This window comes from Manduca sexta, chromosome 13, assembly GCF_014839805.1.
Source record: "Manduca sexta isolate Smith_Timp_Sample1 chromosome 13, JHU_Msex_v1.0, whole genome shotgun sequence".
NCBI classification, from domain to species: Eukaryota; Metazoa; Arthropoda; class Insecta; order Lepidoptera; family Sphingidae; genus Manduca; species Manduca sexta.
In genome coordinates, this window is record NC_051127.1 from 2,565,172 (window position 1) to 2,585,374 (window position 20,203).

General features: G+C 35.4%; 1 protein-coding gene across 3 annotated transcripts in view; it reads left to right on the forward strand.

The window, feature by feature from the left end:
• Window positions 1-8,116: 8,116 nt before the first annotated feature.
• Window positions 8,117-20,203, forward strand: part of LOC115453096 (zinc finger C2HC domain-containing protein 1C) — a 38,994-nt gene continuing 26,907 nt past the window's right edge. For all 3 annotated transcript variants that reach the window (XM_037438205.1, XM_037438207.1, XM_037438206.1), the window contains exon 1: window positions 8,117-8,554. In XM_037438205.1, the coding sequence (XP_037294102.1) occupies window positions 8,516-8,554 (39 nt within the window). In that variant the 5' untranslated portion in view covers window positions 8,117-8,515. The remainder of the gene's footprint in view (window positions 8,555-20,203) is intronic.

Consider the following 20,203-nt stretch of genomic DNA (forward strand, 5'->3'; position numbering starts at 1 on the left):
AATGTACCTTTCGAACATTATTCAATTGTTAACCCGTTACGTTTAGAGGCAATGACCATTTTAAGACAAGTTTTCGAATATTTTACGCGACAGAACCAGGGTAACGTTTTCGCTTACGTCTTTCCTAATGTGTCATGAAATCGCACAAATGGGCAAGTTTGGAGTTTTGGTTTAGGATAAGTTTGCTTGTCCCTTCATGACATCAATTAAATATTGTATTCGTGGATTCATATTAGACGTAACTTGATGTTAGTATGTAGTGAATGTGGTCGGTAGAATCAAAGCCTTACCTTTCGTGATTCCTGTACGCGACCTTTTAAAAATGACTAATACCTAGCCCGGCAACAGTTCTTGACTCATATACCTTACGAAATTGATTTCAATATTGCCTAGCTCCAGCAAGTTTTACGCTAGCTTATTGAAATAAAATGTAATTTAAATACATATGACGTTAATAATATGTCTTTAGGGTGTGTACCTCGTAGCTATACAACCCAAGTCAAGGTGGTAGCCGCGATAGCCTTGTTGGGCTGTGGAACGGACTACCGAGACGAATATCCAGGGATTCGAAACCCAAGGGAACCCACCGCTGACTTTTCTAAAACAATGTGTGTGTGGCGGCGTAAAGGTTGACGCCGCTGTAGAGGAACAGATGATTGCGTTCCTCTATGGAAGGGGAAGATTTCCAGTCAGGCAGATGTTGCGCCTGACCGGCCGCGGCCCCTCCGTGCAGGAGTGTCGAATGTACCAAGCTTGCATTGGCAGCATGCATGTGGTAACCTTAATAGCTGGAGAGTGCTGACTGGCTGTGCGAAGTGTTGACTGGCTGGATAGAAAGGAGGTGATGGATGGCGAGGTGGTGCGAGGCGACGACGATGCAGGTGCGGCTGGTATCGTTGAAAATGTTGGATGTGCGCTTCGCCCTCGCGTCGAGTGCGGAATTATATTCTTAGTGAATTATCGCTTGCTTTAACGGTGAAGGAATATTGTCAGAAAACCTACACACCTGTGAAGTTCTCTATAGGAATTTCGAAGGTGTGTGAAGTCTACCAATCCGCACTAGGCCAGCGTGGTGGACTAAGGCCTAATCCCAGTAGGTAGTAGTAGAGGCCCGTGCTGCAGTGGGACAGTATGTAATACAGGACTGTTATTTAACCCAAGTCGTTTTTAAAAGGTCTCTCACCCAATCTAAACCAATGGTTTGGCATAGCGTCGGCGTGTTAGGTGTGGTATATTAGTACAATTATAAAATTATAGTCGCTATAAATCTTCCGACCTACCCAAAGACTGCCTAACGTTATTATAACTGATACCTGTGTTGCGTGTTACCCTAGGCAAGGTAATCGCGATTATGTCCCCAGCCCTGCGAATGTGGGTCGTATTGCAAGATTTTGAATTTGGAACTGGCCAGTATGAAAAACGTATCTTTTTAATTTTATGGCCAGTAAGAAAAAAATCTTTTAAATTAATTGAAAAAGGTTCTATATTTTTGCATAGCGAGTGATTTGGTAATAAATGATCTCCATATTTAAATAGGAAAGGAATGCAGATTAAAGAAAGCTGAGGGAGTTTGGGCTCACGAGTAAAAGAAATAGTTGAGTTTATTTGATATATCTACAAAATTATGCAGATATAGTACGGAACGCCAAAAATGTACCACCTTATTTACTTCTGTACCACCCTAAGGTTAATTGGGAGAGAATGCTCTTGGCGTTGAGTCCACCCAGTCCATGTGTGTTTTGATCCCACCAGATCTGAAACATTTGTCAATTTGGTAAATTAATTGCCTCTTTTTTCGAAGCTGGCTTGTTATCCGCTCAGCCACATAGTATTGAGAAGAATATTCAATTGATATTAAATAATATATTGTCAAATAGAATTCTTTGTTCCAATTTCATCAAACACTTGGATCAAACGCTTTGCGTATATCAATCAGCTCTCTAAATGTTTTATTTTTTATCTCAAATTAAGGGAAATCTTAAAAACAGTTCAAAAATCTTGCAATCGACCAATTAGATGTTGTAGCAGATCGTGTACGATAAATATTAAATTAGTTAATACATAGACAATGTAAGTTACTTTTTATATTAATTTATGCTAAAAGCTTTTCACACTTCGCAATGATTTCAATTATATTTGCTTTAAAACAATTTTAATGTTAGGTTATGCTAGTTAATGTTTAAGTGTGTTTATTTTATCAAACCATAGCAATAACGGACGTTCGTCTAAAATATATTTTTATATGTAAAGCACGCAATTATTTTTTAAATGGATAAACTCAACCACTGTGTTCGTTTGTGTGTTAAATATAATAATTGTTAGATAATATGTGTTATCAACATGAAAATGTTTTGCTATTTTTGTTTTTCATTTAATAATTCGGATTGGATGAGTTTGAAATGAGAACATAATTTGGCTGTGTTATTGGTTAAGTTTTATGTAATCACTGGTATTATATTTGAGAAGTCTTAGCTGCCACATACTTTTCACACTAGCAAGTTTTTGCAGTTTTTGCGTAAGAACTAAATGTTAGCAGCAATAATTTCTATACAACTCGCCGCAAATGCTGTAGTTTCAACATTGGCAGAAGTAAATTCTGTCCGGGTTTTTTGACTCGGAATTTGCAGTGTGATATCCCCGTGCCTCGGAAAACACGTAAAGCCTTTGGACTTGCACCTGATCTCTCTCCGGTCATGTCAAATTACCGTCTCAAAGAACTATAAGAGTGAAGGAACGGATAGTGCACTTGTGTATTGCGCATATACTTGTGCACTATATTTCCTAAATACCTCGCTGATTACCTGTTCCTTTGACAGCCACGACAGAAATTCTCCTAGGAAGGTTTTTTAGATAGGCATTATAGTCAATGCATTTGTTGTGCGTTGTATTCTAACTCTGAGATTCAACCAATTACTTCATTCGATCATTAACCCTGGCTACCAACGGTACTATCATTTTTAACGGCATAGCAAACACAACTCGACTCACAATTCTTAGTTGAGGTCTGTGAGGGATTGTTCATTGGTTGGGTCACAACTGTCAGATGAAGTCTATGAGGGATGGCTATGGTTTTGAGAAATGCGCTTGTAAACAAAAACAGCCGTTTCACATCAACTGGACGTATGTCATGTGTGAAAATTTGGTTCTTTCGACTTGAATAATGGTACGCTTACGTAATTTTAAACACCACATTAACGCACCATTGTTTTATCTTAATACTGTACACAATTAAAAAAGTGTTAACTTAAGCGTTACTTAACCCGAAATTATGTAATAGTAAAGATCATTATTCAAGAAGTGGGAAAGCCATTTTAGCGTTTAACCATTTTTTATAGTATGAGCGTAGGTAGTAGGGGCAAACTAAAAAAACAATAATAATATGTTATATCCAGTTGCACTTTTGCAATCAATTTTGCTTGTCCTGCCTTTATTTAAAATTAGTTTTCATGTCATTTATAATGGATGTTTTAGACTTTCATTCTTTAACAAAAGACCTAAATATTCATTGGTTATACCTAAAATAGAGAAATATTAGATACCCCAACAGACCAAAGCTCTCTATTTACCAATCCTTCTCTACACTCTACACAGCTCTCTAACATCTATTTATTGAATCTAGTATCGACTTATTTAATTATCTCGAGTGATATAATACCAGTGATTAAGTTCATGCAGTAGTGATAACGTAAAATGTGAAGTTTGGACAAATAAGGATACGTAGAGGCGTAGGTAGTGGACGTGGTGTGCAGCGCGGGAGGCGACAGCATCCCGCGCGTTAAGAATTATGAATGTTTGTATGTAATTTTTGTAAATAAACGCCGTTTGGTGAAATTTTGTTTTATTTATTACTGGAATTAGTGGTGGTGGACTTGGACGGAGCAATTTTACTGCCTATTTGAATTAAAGGGTATGAAGTTGCCCCGTCTGAACGTAATTCAGGCAATTCTTGCCCGCGATGACGGGCGAGACTCGCCTCAAGAAACTTGCTTTTTATGCACATTGCATCTATAAACATCTGTAATTCTCTTAGATTATCTAGAAAGGACGTATCATATGCTTATTACTGAACAAAGGTCCCCCCTGACCAGGCTGTAAAGTTTCCGAAACGTCGGTAAAAAATCATAATATAAAAAACGCCATAACATCCGAAAATAGTTTTATTTCAATGTCTAACATTCGCGCAAACATATGAAATCATTACCAAAATATCTGTCATTTTCAATGTAACTACCGCTTAGAAAGGACAACACACTTATTATGATATCCTATAAGGATTTGTGTCGTTATGAACCCACACATAGATAAATCTAAAATACTTGCCTGTTTTACGCACACTACAACACTTATTAACTAAACTTTTGCCTATAAACTTTGTGCATTAACTTCTAACTGCCAAAGTTTTTGCCTATAAACTTTGGAACAAAGAAAAGATCATACATACTATCCGCGTACTTTAACTATTGTAAAAAGACAATTCTTGACAAATCTTGGCTTTACTGCCAGAAAGGGAAAGAAACAATGAATCATTCACAAATAGCAAATGCAAGAACAAGGCGACTGATAGCCTCTTTTAATAAATCAATATGTTTTTAATACCGTCACAGCAGTGACCCCATTGCTAATGGTAAGTGCAATGGAGTTCAACAGTGGCGGAGGGTCCATATAAACTTATTCCTACCGTCTTCACTTGACGTAGAATTTTTTAGAATCTAATCATCGGAACGATTTGCTGACCGCTTTTATACACATTAGTACCTATGTTTCGAGTTGAGATCCATTTCGCAAATTTCACCTTTCACAACTGAAATTCAGTATGTTGACTGACAAGATATGTTTATCCCTCGTCAGTCGAACCAATTATGCCGGCCTGTTTGCTTACGAAATCGCAGGAAAAACCTAGTATAGCTTGACATTAAACCCACGTGCTCAAACTGGTTCAAACCAATTAAGTCATTATGGATTCCTACCCACATATTGATACTGCTATTAACTTCCATATAAACAGATGGTATATTTCATTCTAAAAATCAATATGCTATGTTGACTCTTTTCTTGAATATGTTATGATATTGAACAAATTCGACGTGGTAGAGATATGTATCGGTTGTTTATTTCTGTAATATATATGTGATATATATATAGTATAATAACTTTCACACGCGAATGAAAATTCCGGAGTTAAATATTAGCCCAGGATAAGAAGTAGCCTATAGCATTCAGAAGTGACGTAAGTTCCTATTTTTGAAGAAAAATGGGTTGAGTAGTTTCTGTAATTATCGCTTTCAGACAAACCCATAAGCTTTATAATATAAAGTACTTATAGACTTATAAAAGTTATAAATTCAACTTAAAAAATAACCCCCTTATTCATAGACGTTTTTTATCTAAGGACGGAGTAAAGCTGTGATAACAAGCTTGTTTCTCAATGCCCAACGGCACTGAGAAACAGACAGGGCCGTTGTGATTGGCTAATACTGTTGTATCTCAATATTAGCCAATCACAACGGACCTATGTCTACGCACTGCGAAGGCTGCCATGCCATAACTGAGAAACAGATTTGTTATCCACAGCTCCGTCTTTAGATAAAAAACGTTTATGAATAAGGGGGTAAATATCTAGTTTATATTTATAAGATAGGTAAGTACTTAATTTTTAATGTACCTACCCTAGCGTAAATTTTTTTCCCACAATATGACTCCCACGAGCAGTTTTACATGATGAAAAATAACATAAAATACATCATTGACTGCCTCAGTGAATTAGTTATCTTGTGTGCAGGGTACCACTTCCCTGAAGTCCTGAGTTCGAATCCGGATCCGGCAGTGATATTGGGTTAATCTGCTAAGTATCAGCTCAAAATCCGGAATCAATGCCTGATAACAATAGGTTCGCCTCTTATCTGATCATGGAATGAAACACATGGCAAAAACTGCCCTGCTTGTACCTCGTTTAACCTTTAGTAATAAACGTGATGTGTACTGCAAAATTAATCCAGGACATTCCCCACTCTTCACTTTCTTCTCAAATAAGACAATTTCTTCACTGGTAACTTACAATTAACCGACCTATTGCTTTTTACATACTGCATAAACTTTGGCCAGGGAATTATGCGACTATATTCAATAGATAGAATATTTATTACAATGATTTAACCGTTTACCCAGCGCACGCAACGGAAGCTCCCAAAAGGAATGAAATTTCCCCGTTTTTGCACTATTGTCCATTGATGCTCCGCTCCTACTGGTCATAGCGTGATGTTATATAGCCTATAGCCTTCCCCGATTAATGGGCTATCCAATACTAAGATATTTTTCCAAATTTCACTTAGTAGTTCCTGGGATTAGCGCGTTCAAACAAACAAACTCTTCAGCTTTATATAGAAGTATAGATATAGAATTATTAACTTCGTACAAACAATGAATTGACTATTCTTGGGACATTAAACATCTGCATGTCAAAGAAATCAGGTCGAATGATTCATAGCAATTACTTTAAAATTAATAAGGACTCTGTTAACGTCAGTAACAATGAAGTGGTCAAGGGTAAAAACTGCTATTACTAGTGGTAGGTCTCTCATATACCTGGTTAGGTACCACCGCAATGCCTATTTCTGCCGCCAAGCACCAGTTTGTAGTCACTGTTGTGTTCCGGTTTAAAGGAAATTATAGCCAGTGTGACTACTGGACATAATAATACTTAACATCTCATGTCTCAGGATGGCGAGCGCAGTGGAATACCAAACAATACTTTGTAATTCAAGGTGTTAGATGGTGTTTCTACTGTTTATGGGGGGGCGTATCGCTTACCTTGCGAACGGGAAGCTAGTCTCGTTATTCAAAGCAATAAAAAAAAATTATAATAAAAAAAAATGGAAGTCAACACGACATCTTTCTGTTACCGTCTAAAAGATATCCTCCAGATCACCAAAATATAACCGGTATGCTTTTAACCATATTTTGAGCTCTATGCCTTTTACTTAAAGCCGTCTGGTTATTTACATTTCTTTATTGAAATGATGTGTGTTTATAACGAGTCGTGGCGACCACTTAACAGCAAATGATTGTTTCTTTTTTGTATATTCAGTAAATAAATAATTGAAATCTTTCAGACCAAATAAGGTTGGGGTACTTAAATATCATGAATTTCTTAAAACGTCACTTGAAAAGGGGTGGAACAGTTTCTTTATACCGGTTTTACTATTATTTAAAATTAAACAAGGCAGAGTGCAAAACAATTTCGGAATATAACACTAATTTGTTGATGGTAGGATATACGTATTTTATATCCGCCTGGATAGCGACCACCGTACACAAGGTGTTAAAACCCGCCACAGTGGCCCACGTAAATGTTTCGAGTTCCGTGATCAGCCTGTTCCGGTTATTATTGTTATTTATTATCCGGTTCCAACAGGCCAGCATAATTGTGTCGACTGCCGACGGGTAAGCAAGTCTCGTCAGTCGACATGTTGAACTCCACTCTATTTACCAACAGGTGCAGTGGGGGTCACCTTGTTGTACCCATTTAAAAATATATATTAGTAATGCATACACAATTTTATGGACACTAAATCAATATTACAAAATTATTATTAATATTACAAATCTCAATATCGTGTTCCTGATTTAAACATAATTTTAATTTTCAGAAAGTAATCGAGAAGCAAAATTATCACGAATAATTTAATTTTAATATGTTAAATTATTGCAATTAATGCTAATAAACTATGGGACACATGACCCGTCAAACATTTAATCACAGTGCCCCAAAGGTTAACACCCGATGCGTTCATAAGCTTTCACCGTATTCGGCTGCGGGCTTGCAAATTTCTTTCGCACTGTTTATGTTCCTCTCCATCCACCGACAAAAGTTCAAACTAAAGCCTATGCATTCCAAAAATAGTTTCTATCACCTTAAAATAAAGCTCATTTGATTGATAACAACGGTAAACTTACATTTGTCCGACAGTACGAAGCACAAAGTTTTTGATAACTCCAAACAGTTTGTTATTGAATACCATCCTCTATGGTTTGAGGTTAGAACTCAAATTGGATGAGCGTTAGTTGCGTGGCGGCAAATGGACACTCGGCGAGGTTTACAGGGCATGTAGGTGCAGCTAGTTGATTACTCAGCGCGCAGTCATGCAGGCTGCTCGCTCCCCCGCCGCGCAATCTCGTGGTGTTTCGCGTCGGGCCGCACGCAGCTGAGTCGCCTGGCGACCATACGTTTGATCGGTGCGCGAGCCTTATACAATTAAAAATAAAAAATATAAACACGTTTCCGAACGTGAATTCGAAATTCAAAAACTCGGTCAAAGGAAATTCTCGTGTTTGGACTTGTCAAAATTGTGTCAAATTTTTATTAATGTTTTGTGTTGATAATGTTTAAAATCGTGTGTAATATTTGAACTGCTAGCCGGTAGACGCATTAATTGTATTTGTTTATTGGTCCTGGACGTAAAACAGTTAAAAAACTTAAATTTTCGCGATCTTCCACACTTTGTTCTTCTGTGACAAAATGGAAAAAGGCGGTGGTTCGAGACTGCTGCAAATGCAGGTAAGGAGGTCAAACTACTTATAATCATTGTTTATGTTTGTCGACCCCTATATTAAGTGTTACTATCAAAGTTACGATATTTTTTTAAAAAATTGTTCTCTTTACGCCCAGTGTTTTAGCTGGAATCTTATGCACACAACGTTATAGTTAAAATATTTTACATCCTCTCAAAAGAAGAAAAGCAAACATAATAAATGTGTCTAAAATATTTTGCTTGCCTTGTGTACACAGTTAACAAGGACACGTGCCAGCAATCCTTTAATAATAATGCATTATAGCTATGAAAACAATATTGTTCATTTATCTATGTAGGAAAACAAAGACATATTATACCGTTCCATTTTCCTTTAACTTACAGTATTTATTATTGTGTCACGTCAATTAAATACAAGACTATAAATAATGTCCATCTATGGTCTCTAATCTCTATGGCAGTAGATCACATCAATTATTCTGAGAAAATTAAAAATTATTGTGGTATTTATTTTTTACTGTCTGTTTATAGCAGAACGACTAAATAAGCTTTTTGAAGTGATTCCAAATAGAGGTGTGCACAATTCTTTTATGATATTACAATGTTCAAATTATTATAGATAACGAGTTTTTATATAGTATTTGGAAGGAAAATAGATAAAACTATACAAATAATCAAATGCGTATACATCGAAATTGATTTTACTCGGATACTATTTTGATATATAAGAAATTACTTATAATCCTAGTTTGAACTTATATTTAGATACTTCTAGATGTAGTCGGGACTTCCACGAACTTTTTACATCTAGACCTAATCGAACCTATGTAAATATTACTTCCAGTGCTAGTCTGGACTTATACATAATTAAATTAAATTATCTAAAAAACGTTGGAAAGTAAATTATTTCCTCAATCATATCAAAAGCATTGATTTTCATCGCGGAAGTAAAGAATTGCTCAATAGAAGAATACAATGGTTTTCAAGTCATTATTATATGTAACGTCTAAACAGTTTCTATTACTCGCACTAATATTTAACCCAATATTATTCATGTTGTCGCCGCGTCAGCTGTGATCAATTCCAGGAAGCTTAAGCAAAACAATAAATATTTTCTTGGGACAATGCGTAGAATACCTCAAAGGCAAGGTGGCATGTACTTATCATTGCCTAGAATTATTCAAATAAAACCGCATGTATACGGTGTTCATGTTCAAGGACATGTGAGGATTCAGAATAAACACGAGTGTAATTGGAGACTAGTAATGAATTGTATATTAAGACGGCAACTAATGATATCATGGAATCAGTGTGCTAGAAAAAAAAGAAATTTCTGTAGTCCAAAATAGAGTATAGAATGAAAATAATTTGCCTAGAGTAGATATCCAACTACATATTCGTATTATCAGTTTCAAATAATGCTAAGAATAAGAAAGGAACATAAAATAACTTAGTCGTCATATAAAAAATGTATCATAATAATAAAAATAAAACAGTTATAAACTCGACGAGAATTAAGGATCTTTATACAATTAAAGACGAAAAAGTGAATTTTTAAAAGCCATTGTTTCAAAACTGGAAGCAAAACAATGCATTTCAATCCGCCTTAACTGTTCTATTCAAACTTCGCAAAAAACCCCATTGCCATTAAGCGTATAAAATTGCAAAAAAAAGAAAAAATAACTCGCGACACTAGCGCCCCCACAGTGGATTGTTAGCGTTCCAACGGTTCGTTTTTCAAACGGTCGCGTAACGTCCGCGGCGTCGACCCGCCCGGGATGCGAACCTTGACCTCGCCGGTGCCGATTATTATTATCCTCACTCGCTGTAGTGATGCTCGTTGAAATGTTTTATCGATGTTTTGATTTTTTTTTTGCTAATGATAGGTGAGGGAATGGGAATGATTTGCGTAAGAAGTCGATAAATTTGAATATTAAAATTTTTATTTATATCAACAAAAGGAATATGTCTTTTTATTCCTCCTACACCTATTTTAAATGTGAGGCCTAGAACTCAAATCGGATTTTAGTTGTTTTGGGTCTCATTAACCTCGTCTAAGATACTATGCTGATTCATGCAAAATTTATTCGCTGCTCTATCACTCTTTACATGACAGGTAATATATATTATTGCCAAACATCATGCCCTGGTTATCTCTATAATAACTGATAAAAGTGCGGATGCCTCTTTTGATACAGATAACAAGTTTGCGAATATATAGGTCATTAGATTGTGTACATAATTTGTTTATAAACATTTAAGATGGGGCTATATTTTAAAGAATATATCAGTTTCTAAATAATAAACATTTACATACTATATATTATGCACGTTAGGCTTGTTTCACTGAAAAGATATGCACAAACATTGCCCTCATGATTTATTTAGCTAATTTCCCTCCTATGCTTAAAAACGCCACTAAATTGAATTCTAAACAATTTACTTATTAGTGGTTTTGAAAAATCGCATGACTTAATCATCCTACTTATTAAATTGATTCAAGGCCAAATATACGAATATACTATTGAGAAAACATGTCATAATTAAGTAAAATTATAAGCCAATAATATTAAGAGATATTACGCATGAAATAATTTAGGTCTAGAAAAAAAATATGCTTAAAGTAGGTCATATTAGTATATACACCCTTTTAATTTTGGATGTGAGCCAATTTCACCTCAAGTTTTGTTTTGATAAGTAAGAAAAGATAAAGCGAAACGCCAGATAAAGTTGATTTATGTTTGTGAAGTATTAAGTGCCAGAAAGTTTGTAACATAGGCATCCATTTATCTAGATTTATTTGGCTAGTTTGGCTACAAATTGGTCTATATAAGAGCTTCATTGTTAAGTTTGACCATGGAAAACAGTTATTGAAATGAGTAGTTAATCTTTTTCTATACAACTGTATTATGAAATTCCTAAGCTGTAGAACGGTTGGTAAGTGACTAGATACCACAACAATACTACTTATGGCTATGGAGTTCCAATATTGGGTAGTATTATACTGCGCATGTCACCTAGGGACTTAAGGATTTAACTCTCAACACCCAGTAATTACTCTGGCTTCAACAATATAAGATAATAAATAAATAAATATTTTCCAAACAACGACGTCTTTCATAGCAACGCTAGCACAATGCTGCATGATACTGGTTTTTAGCCAAATATTGGGTATTTTAAATGAAAAAGCCTGTCATGTTATGGGAAGTAATCTTCACTACCACTTTTACCCCTGAATACTTTAGATGTCGAAAAACTCATAAGAATATTGACATTGACGTATGGGAACGAGTGTTGAATATGGAGACAGCGGGTAATGTTAATGACATACAGACTTATTTCTTTCTAATTTCAATATATATAATAATTATATTAAAGAATCCTCTAATCTAAATAATCTGTTGTTTCTGATCTATATTCATACAGTTATATTATATAAAAAAATCGAAATCAATATACATATCCACACATATAATGAACTTTATTAATAAGTAAATTGTCCAAACATTGTGGACCTGTGTTATATATTATTAAACTCAATGCCAGCTCCAACTGACAGCTGTCGTCTAGACGTTATTTAGTAAGTGTTTTTACCGATATCGATTTTATATGTCGATATTCAGTTATGTGTCTCAATGCCAACTCCAGTAACTACTATTTAGATTCTCTATAAGTTCCGTCTGTCGAATCTGTTTATGGATATCCATAACTATCGATATTAAGTCTGTATATAACGTCGCAAAATGTTAATTCATGGCGCACAGGCACCGTATGTTGAATAAATATACGCATTTGTTCCGTATAAATGTTTTGGTGACGTCAATTACGATTGACGATGACTCCGGCGGAAATGGAAGTGTGTGATTTTTTTACTATCAATAATAGAGTAATGAAATGTTTAGTATGTTTGTATGTTATTCATTGTTAAGTTAAACGTCATTCGTGACTTGCACAATATAGGAAGCATTCTTAATTATAGCTAATATATCGAGTATATTTTAGTAATTGAAAAATAAAATACCGTTACTTAGCAAGTTCTAGAAACTTTAAAAACCTTTTGTATCGGTTTTATTTTCCAAACGTATAAGTGGAAATTATGAGCATACTGCATACAGGCATTCAGTTCAGTCTTACAGTTAGTAGGTATGAGTGTTTATCTCATTATTGGATAATATTAGATACTTATTTATATCGATAAACAACGAGCACGGCCTAAACGCTCACTTATATCTATCCGAGTATAATTATTTTTTTTAGGAAAACACATTTTAATTTGAATACAGTTTTAAATCTAATTTGAATTTTAATAATGCGTTAATCATAGCTATTATAATACAAATATTATTTAAAATAAGAACAAAGAGATGTATAATTGGTTTGCATAAAACGTCTTTTAACGGTAACAAGCTATTTTTTTTAATTAATTATTTAAGTCTTGATTAAGCTGTCAAATCTATATACTTATATAAAAATGAATGTGTGTATGTTTGTCCTATTATATTACAAAACCAATAATCATATTGTGATGAAACTTTGGAAGGGTGTTCTGAAGACGGCCGCAAGGGTTTCTGGCTCGAAAATGTATATTATATAAATGAATATTTATTTGGTTTTTATAAAATATCACAAGATACAACTACCTAGACACATAACGACAAACATTTTCTGAGCATACGCAGTTCCAGAAACATTATTCCCTATGATTTCGTCTTAGTAATTAAGTAGATATATTATAGTTGTTAATTTAACTTTATTAAATTTAAAGAGAACAAGTTTGTGTTTGTTTATGATTGTGAAGAGGCTAATCTCTGGAACTACTGAACCGATTACATCATTTTTTTCTCTATTACGAACTTACATTACTCTTGAGTGCTAAAGCCTATATTTTTATACCAGAATAATATACTATATCCCAGAAAAAAAATTACGCAAATGAAATGGCGAGCATAACCAGTTATATTCATAGGTAAGTAATCATTATATTTTTATTAAGTATATATTTTATTACTTTCAAAATGGTTTCTTCACATGCCCGCCCATAATATTCTTTACATGTCAGTCCCTATAAGAGGACTCACCTTAACAGTTTTGTCAATGACTGAATAATGAATTATCGTATCATAAACGATTCGTAAAGCTATAGCCGCGCAAACGTTTTTCTATAACCGGTCTACACAATGCTATTACATAATTTCCTCAAAGACCTCGTTCAATTCACGTGAAAAGGTATAAATAGGTGGTAGATGCAGGTCGTGGCGTACAAACAGTGCGATGGCCCCGCGGCCCGACAACGACGCCCTATATTGAAGCTGTCAATACGTAATATTACTGGTGGATCTCTCATGTGAGAGTCCGCCTGGGTAGGTACCACCGCAATGTCTATTTCTGCCGCCCAGCAGCAGTATGTAGTCACTGTTGTGTTCCGGTTTGAAGGAGATTGTAGCCAGTGTAACTACTGAACATAATAAGACTTAACATCTCATGTCTCCGGATGGCGAGCGTATTGGCATACCAAGCAACACTTTGTAATTCAAGGTGTCGGATGATGTTTTTACTGTTTATGGGCGGTCGTTTCGCTTACCACCAGGCGAACGGCAAGCTCGTCTCGTCATTCAAAGCAACATAGAAAAAGTAACCATGCATTGTCATCCAAACTAAACGTGTGTGCAAAATTTCACCTTAATCGGTTGAAATTTGTTTTTAAGATTTGATCCAAACATTGGAAGTTAAATGAAACAACTTTATTTAACATTATTGCTTGAATTCTTGGAGAAGTATTATTTACCTTGATGTTGTTGCCAACTTAGACAGACTGGCTTACATATAATTGCTGGAAAAAGGGAGGACAACAACAAAGTATTATCATATTGTGACAAAGTTGAGATGAATATTAAGCATTATGACGTCACGAATAAATCTGGAATCTAAAACTGAACCTCAACTTGTGTAACAAGAATAGAATTTGCAAAAATTACTTTTGTATCGTAAACTATAGATGACCCCAAATGTATTACTTTTATGCAAACTCAAGACAATTAACTGTTATTCAAAGAGACCTCAATATAAAGCTAATAAAGCCCGCAGCATCGTTAAGTACATCGCAGCAACGGTCCCTTTCATATTTACTGCTATCTATGCCCGTTCACTTGCTGATTACGAGCTAAATACGATGTTTGACTGATAACGTGGTTACAATGCAGGCCTTGTTACCGATAAGAACATTAAATGGAGCGAGGGATTGATTAGAAGATTTCATATAAGAGTTTTTACGAAGACTTCTATGAAATCAGAGGTCTCCCTCAGAGATCTCTTAGGGTCCTATTAATAGACGCGATTCAATTTCGTTCTGAATTCCGATAGCAGCTGATTCGCTGTCAAATTAAAATCAGCATCTTAAGATCGTAGCTATTTAATATACAGGTATCAACATCTCAAATTATGTCTTAAGTCAAAGTATATGCGAGATTTTGAGAGCTGAGATATGTTTAACGCTGAATCAGCGGAAACACGCTCTTAAATGACAACTTTAACTTTGTTTACTAAATAGTTAAATTTATTAAATGTCTACTTGAGATCCTATCAAAGGTGAGATTGATATTAATACCACCTTCGTGTGCGAGAGACTGCTTGGGCAGGTATCAATACAATGTCTTTCGTTGCCTTCTAAGCAGCATCGTTCATGCACTGTTTTATAATTTAAAGAACATTAAGGTCAGTTTAAATGTTGGGAAGTGGGTATTATGCGACTTAACAACTAATTTGTCTGTGACGAGCGCCATAGCGCTCATGTAGCATACTACAAAGCACTCTCAAGAGCTGCTGGTGTGATTGTTTTTGGAGTCATGGAATTTAACAAGTGAACGGCTTGCTCCCTTTATCATAAAAATATGAGGATAAAATAGCAGTATTAATACTCGTGTTAACAGTATTAAAATATATACATGTAACATAAAAGTTGGTTATGTATTATAGCCTCTCACACTATTTGAAATTGCGGCCGGCTCCCGAGGGACTCGTAAAATTCCGCACATTATAGGTTTTATGTAAAGGAAATTATTGGTGTTAAAATAAATATAAAGTTATGCGTAATTTTATGTATGACAGCCATAATTTTATTTATATTTTACCTGTTAAGTATATAAATATATTTATCGGAATACCTACAGGACAATAATATGTGTATAATAATAATATGTCTCGGCTTGTGAGTTATCGTCACTTTGCCCCATTACAAAAATTAGGCCAATATCCTATATACATATATACCCCAATCGGCCCCAAACCCCAATATAACTCCAATATATTTGTGGCGATACGTTTATAAACAGTCCTTTATTCTTCTCGATAAACCAACGTCTCGTCATCTGCTTTTCTTCTTTCCATCCCATTGTCCATTCGGTTTTCAGCTTTTCTATACTGGCAAGTCATATGTCTGATCTTTTACCAACGATGACGAACCCTTGCATACGAAAATCCTGCCAAATATTGACCAAAAACGCTTTATAAGTTTTGTTTTTCAGTAAACTAACTTCATATGTGGAACTATAACCAACATAGATTTTCTAAACACTATAGAATGTGTAGTATTAATTATTCACTTTTTTATATATATGTGTGTGTGTGTGTGTGTGGACTTCATTCCATAGACATTCTTTCTCAGTCAACCTTAGGTTGGTCTAGAGATTGACAAGCTAAGTACATCATAGGTACCTTGAAATATTAGCACTATATTCGTATACAAAATGTTTGATGATAAAGTCTACAGCGTATACACGTTCCGACATGATGATATTTATGTACATAGAGTTATAGTAGATTACATTAATTAATTGCGTGATGGCACGGTTTTAAAACTGGGTGTGTTTGGTGATACCACTGTCCTAATTGTACTCGTGTCGCCAGGTGTCCTGATGTGGGTGGAGGCGATCGATAGAATCCACTGATTGTGTTTAAGTTTTGTCTATAAAGCCAATGGCGTAACTTTGAAAATTTCGAGGGTTGTGCTTTTGGTTTTAAACCTAGGGACCTTCACTTTTCGGTGTAGTAACTACTAAGTGTTGGTATTTATGTTTGGAAATATTTTTTTTTGAATTGATTTGAATTTGCAGCGCGCTTTCAGTCAATCACTGAAATTAACTTTTCTTAAATTTTCTAACGTTCCGCTCAACTTCCTTAATTTTTTCTTTCATAAGATCCTTCTGACAATAACGAACACAACAAAATAAAATATAATGAAATCGGTCCGGCCGTACACGCGTGATGGTGTGACCAAGGGAAATAGGGATTCATTTTTATATATATAGATAGATGACAGACATCAACAACTATATTGTCTACTGTCTAATGTACTGGGGGGGCCTATCATCCACGGGGCCTTATATTACAGTCCAAAAAGCCCTTATGTAGACTCGCAACTGGATAAACAATTAATGTAAACATAACGATTTAATAATCACAATTTAATACAAGTTATAAACGCAGAATCCATGTAAAGAATGCGTGGGTTAATTGCAAGCGTGTTTTGCTGGAGCGTTCAGTGTCTACCCACTATTTGACTTATAAAGCTTGTTCAATGTTCAAAGACCAGCGGGACGATGTTTTTGGTATTTCCAGATGTCGTAAATTGGTTTTATAACTATCTATTTGGGTATATGATGACTATGTAAGGGTGTTAGGTGCTGAAAGTTTTAAATTGTCGCGTTTTTTATTTTCTGGTAAGAACATAAAAAAACTAACTATTTAAACATATATGTCTCATGTTTGATGAGTCCTTTGGGTTTTGTCCCGACATTTTTAAATTTATCTATTTACATAAGAAGCTGAAGAGTTTGTTTGAACGCGCTAATCTCTGGAACTACTGAACCGATTTTGAAAATGTTTTCAATAATAGAAAGCTACATTACTCCTGAGTGCTATAGGCTACTTTTTTATCCCGGACAATATAAAGAAAGACTTCTATTCCCGAAACATTTTCACGCGGACAAGTCGTACAAAGCCGTTTAAATAACTACATCAACACTACATAATATATATGAAAGCGCAGAAGGACCTACATCTGAACTCATTATAACACTGATACACTGATTAACACGTTTTGTAGCGATTCGTCGCAATCGTGGCGCGCTGGCCGTTACGTACCACCAAAACCCAAGTAAAGATGGTCGGCCCCGCTGCCGTCGACACGACGCTCCGCGAGGGTGACTGACGGTGTCACTCTTGACGTTGACTTTCATGAGACGCGCCGTCATATACAATAGTCTAATATACTTAGGCTTAATAACTCATACACGCACCTATTAAAGATGTACACATTACTAAAGACAATTATATGTACTCAGCTTAGCCGCAGGTGACAGGTATACAATGTAAATATTATTTATTTATTTCAATTAGAACAGATAAACTAATTACACTAATTAAGTTATTAATAACAACATATAACTACAGTAAAATATTAAACAGATCAATAATTGTACTTAATAAGTACACGAAATATCGGTATCATGAGTTAATTTCACAATAATGTAAACATTCATACTGGATCACGTTGCAATCAGCCGAAAACACATCGAAATGTGGTTAAAGATATAAATTGGGATTAAAAGGAACTTTCCAGAACATTTTATCAGGTTGTCGCGAAGTTGAATGGGTTGGTGTATGCGTAGACGCATCATACATATTTAACATGCGGTTAATAGCTATGCGGTAGGTATGAACTGTAACAGCCATTCTGACTAATTGAGGAATGCGAGACACTTGAGTCAATAGCACGCGGAAATCGTGGAGTTGATGTTGTGATAAAAAATGTTTAGATAAAAAACGAGGAATTAAATGTCTTTGTTTAGGGAAACTTGGTCTTATAATAGTTTTTTTTTTGTTATGACTATCAATCAGGTTGAACTATTATAGGTACTTTTATTTTGATTTGTTTACGTAATTATAACAAAGTTCATCTTTATTTTCTTCCTCGGGCCCTTATGTTACTCCAATGAGTAATCAGTAGAATTTACTTTTTCACACATAGTATTACAGTTTTTTTATGTTTTTATGACTAGTCCGACGTTAACCTTTTCTTAGAGTTCCAATCCCTTACAAATTGAACTAAATAACCCACTCATATCTGGCCACTCACATTTCCCAGATTGGCAAACCTAAGTTCTTTCAGCTTAAGCCATGAGCTTGAACTGAACTGCCACAAGATCAATATATAATTGAATAAGAAAAGCAATAAAAAAATACGACTCCATACTCTCCGCTGTTCCCAAAACATTGCCCCCATATATCGCTCGGCGGGCACTTTAAAAATCATGCCTCCAGTGATGTACTCGAGGCAATTATTAAATTGGAGAATCGTGCTCAACAGCAACAAGCAATTAATTTGTAATATCTACAAAATTTGATGTGTCGTATTCACTTAAACTTTCTAAATTTACTTAATTTTTTTGGTTTCGCTGTGAATGTGCATTACAACCACCAACCAGCCATCGCAGTGTTTCTGGACAGTTATGTTGGGTGTTCGTTGAGGTCGCTGTGCCTCTTACGACCCCTGTCAATATTATGTGCTTACATTAATAGGTGCAGTCAAGCCAAGATAAATTTTCGTGGACCCCCGCTTTCGAATTTTGGACTCCCATTTTTTGGTCATGCCATCGTAGACCCCCGTCAAGTCTCCAGTAGACGGGGTCTACCTGGATCACTTTGGGAATCAATGTCATAGAGCAGCGGTCGGCAGCACGCGGCCCGCGAACGTTCTGCTTGCGGCCCGTGATGTTTTGTAAATAAGTCTTTAACATCTAAATAAATGTTTTAAATAAAGAGTAAAGCGTCTCAAGAACGCGCTGCTCTGCCTTTAAATGAACAAGCGAAAGACAAAGTCAGTCTGTCAGTACCTATGTCAGAACAAAAATTCTTATAGTATTACATATGGAATTATTTGTATGTACTTAGGCATCTAGGCTTAATATTATACGTGCGGCCCACCTTTATTAAATTTTGCTACCTTGTGGCCCTTGCCTACCAAAAGGTTGGCGACTGTTGTTCTAGAACATTCTATCCCCCAAAAAACACCGCTCACTCCGCCACTGCATAGCCAGTATTAAGTACATTCTCAAAACGTTATAAAGGGCATAAGTCGATGAAGAATGATTGATCACAATTCATTTATAGTGTTTAATCAATGACTTGAAACGCATGAACAGTGAGCACGCTTTATACTCTGCTTTGAGATAAACGATACGTTGCGGTTATTTATATATGGAGATGGCAAACGTGATTACACGGTATTTATAGAGGGCTTGCGGTTTTATTGGTAAACTAGCTTTTGCTCGCGACTTCGCTCGTTCGTTTTCCCGGATAAAAAGCTTGTAATACTTCAAGAAATGCGGCTTCAGATTTATTTATTTTTTGAATTGGGGCAGTAGTTGCAGATTTTAAAGCGTTCAAACTTGCATTCTTCAGGTTGATGATAAGATACTAAGTTTTGCTCGCAGCTTTGCCGGTGTGAAATATCTTTTCCAAAATACAAACTAGTTTTCCAAGATAACTAGCCGATATATTATTCTGATATAACTTTGTGTGTGTCAAATGTCTTCCAAATCCGTTCAGATTCTGCTTTACTGCAGAAATGTACAAAACAGCTACAAATTGTTGTATAAACATCTTATTAGCCTATATCA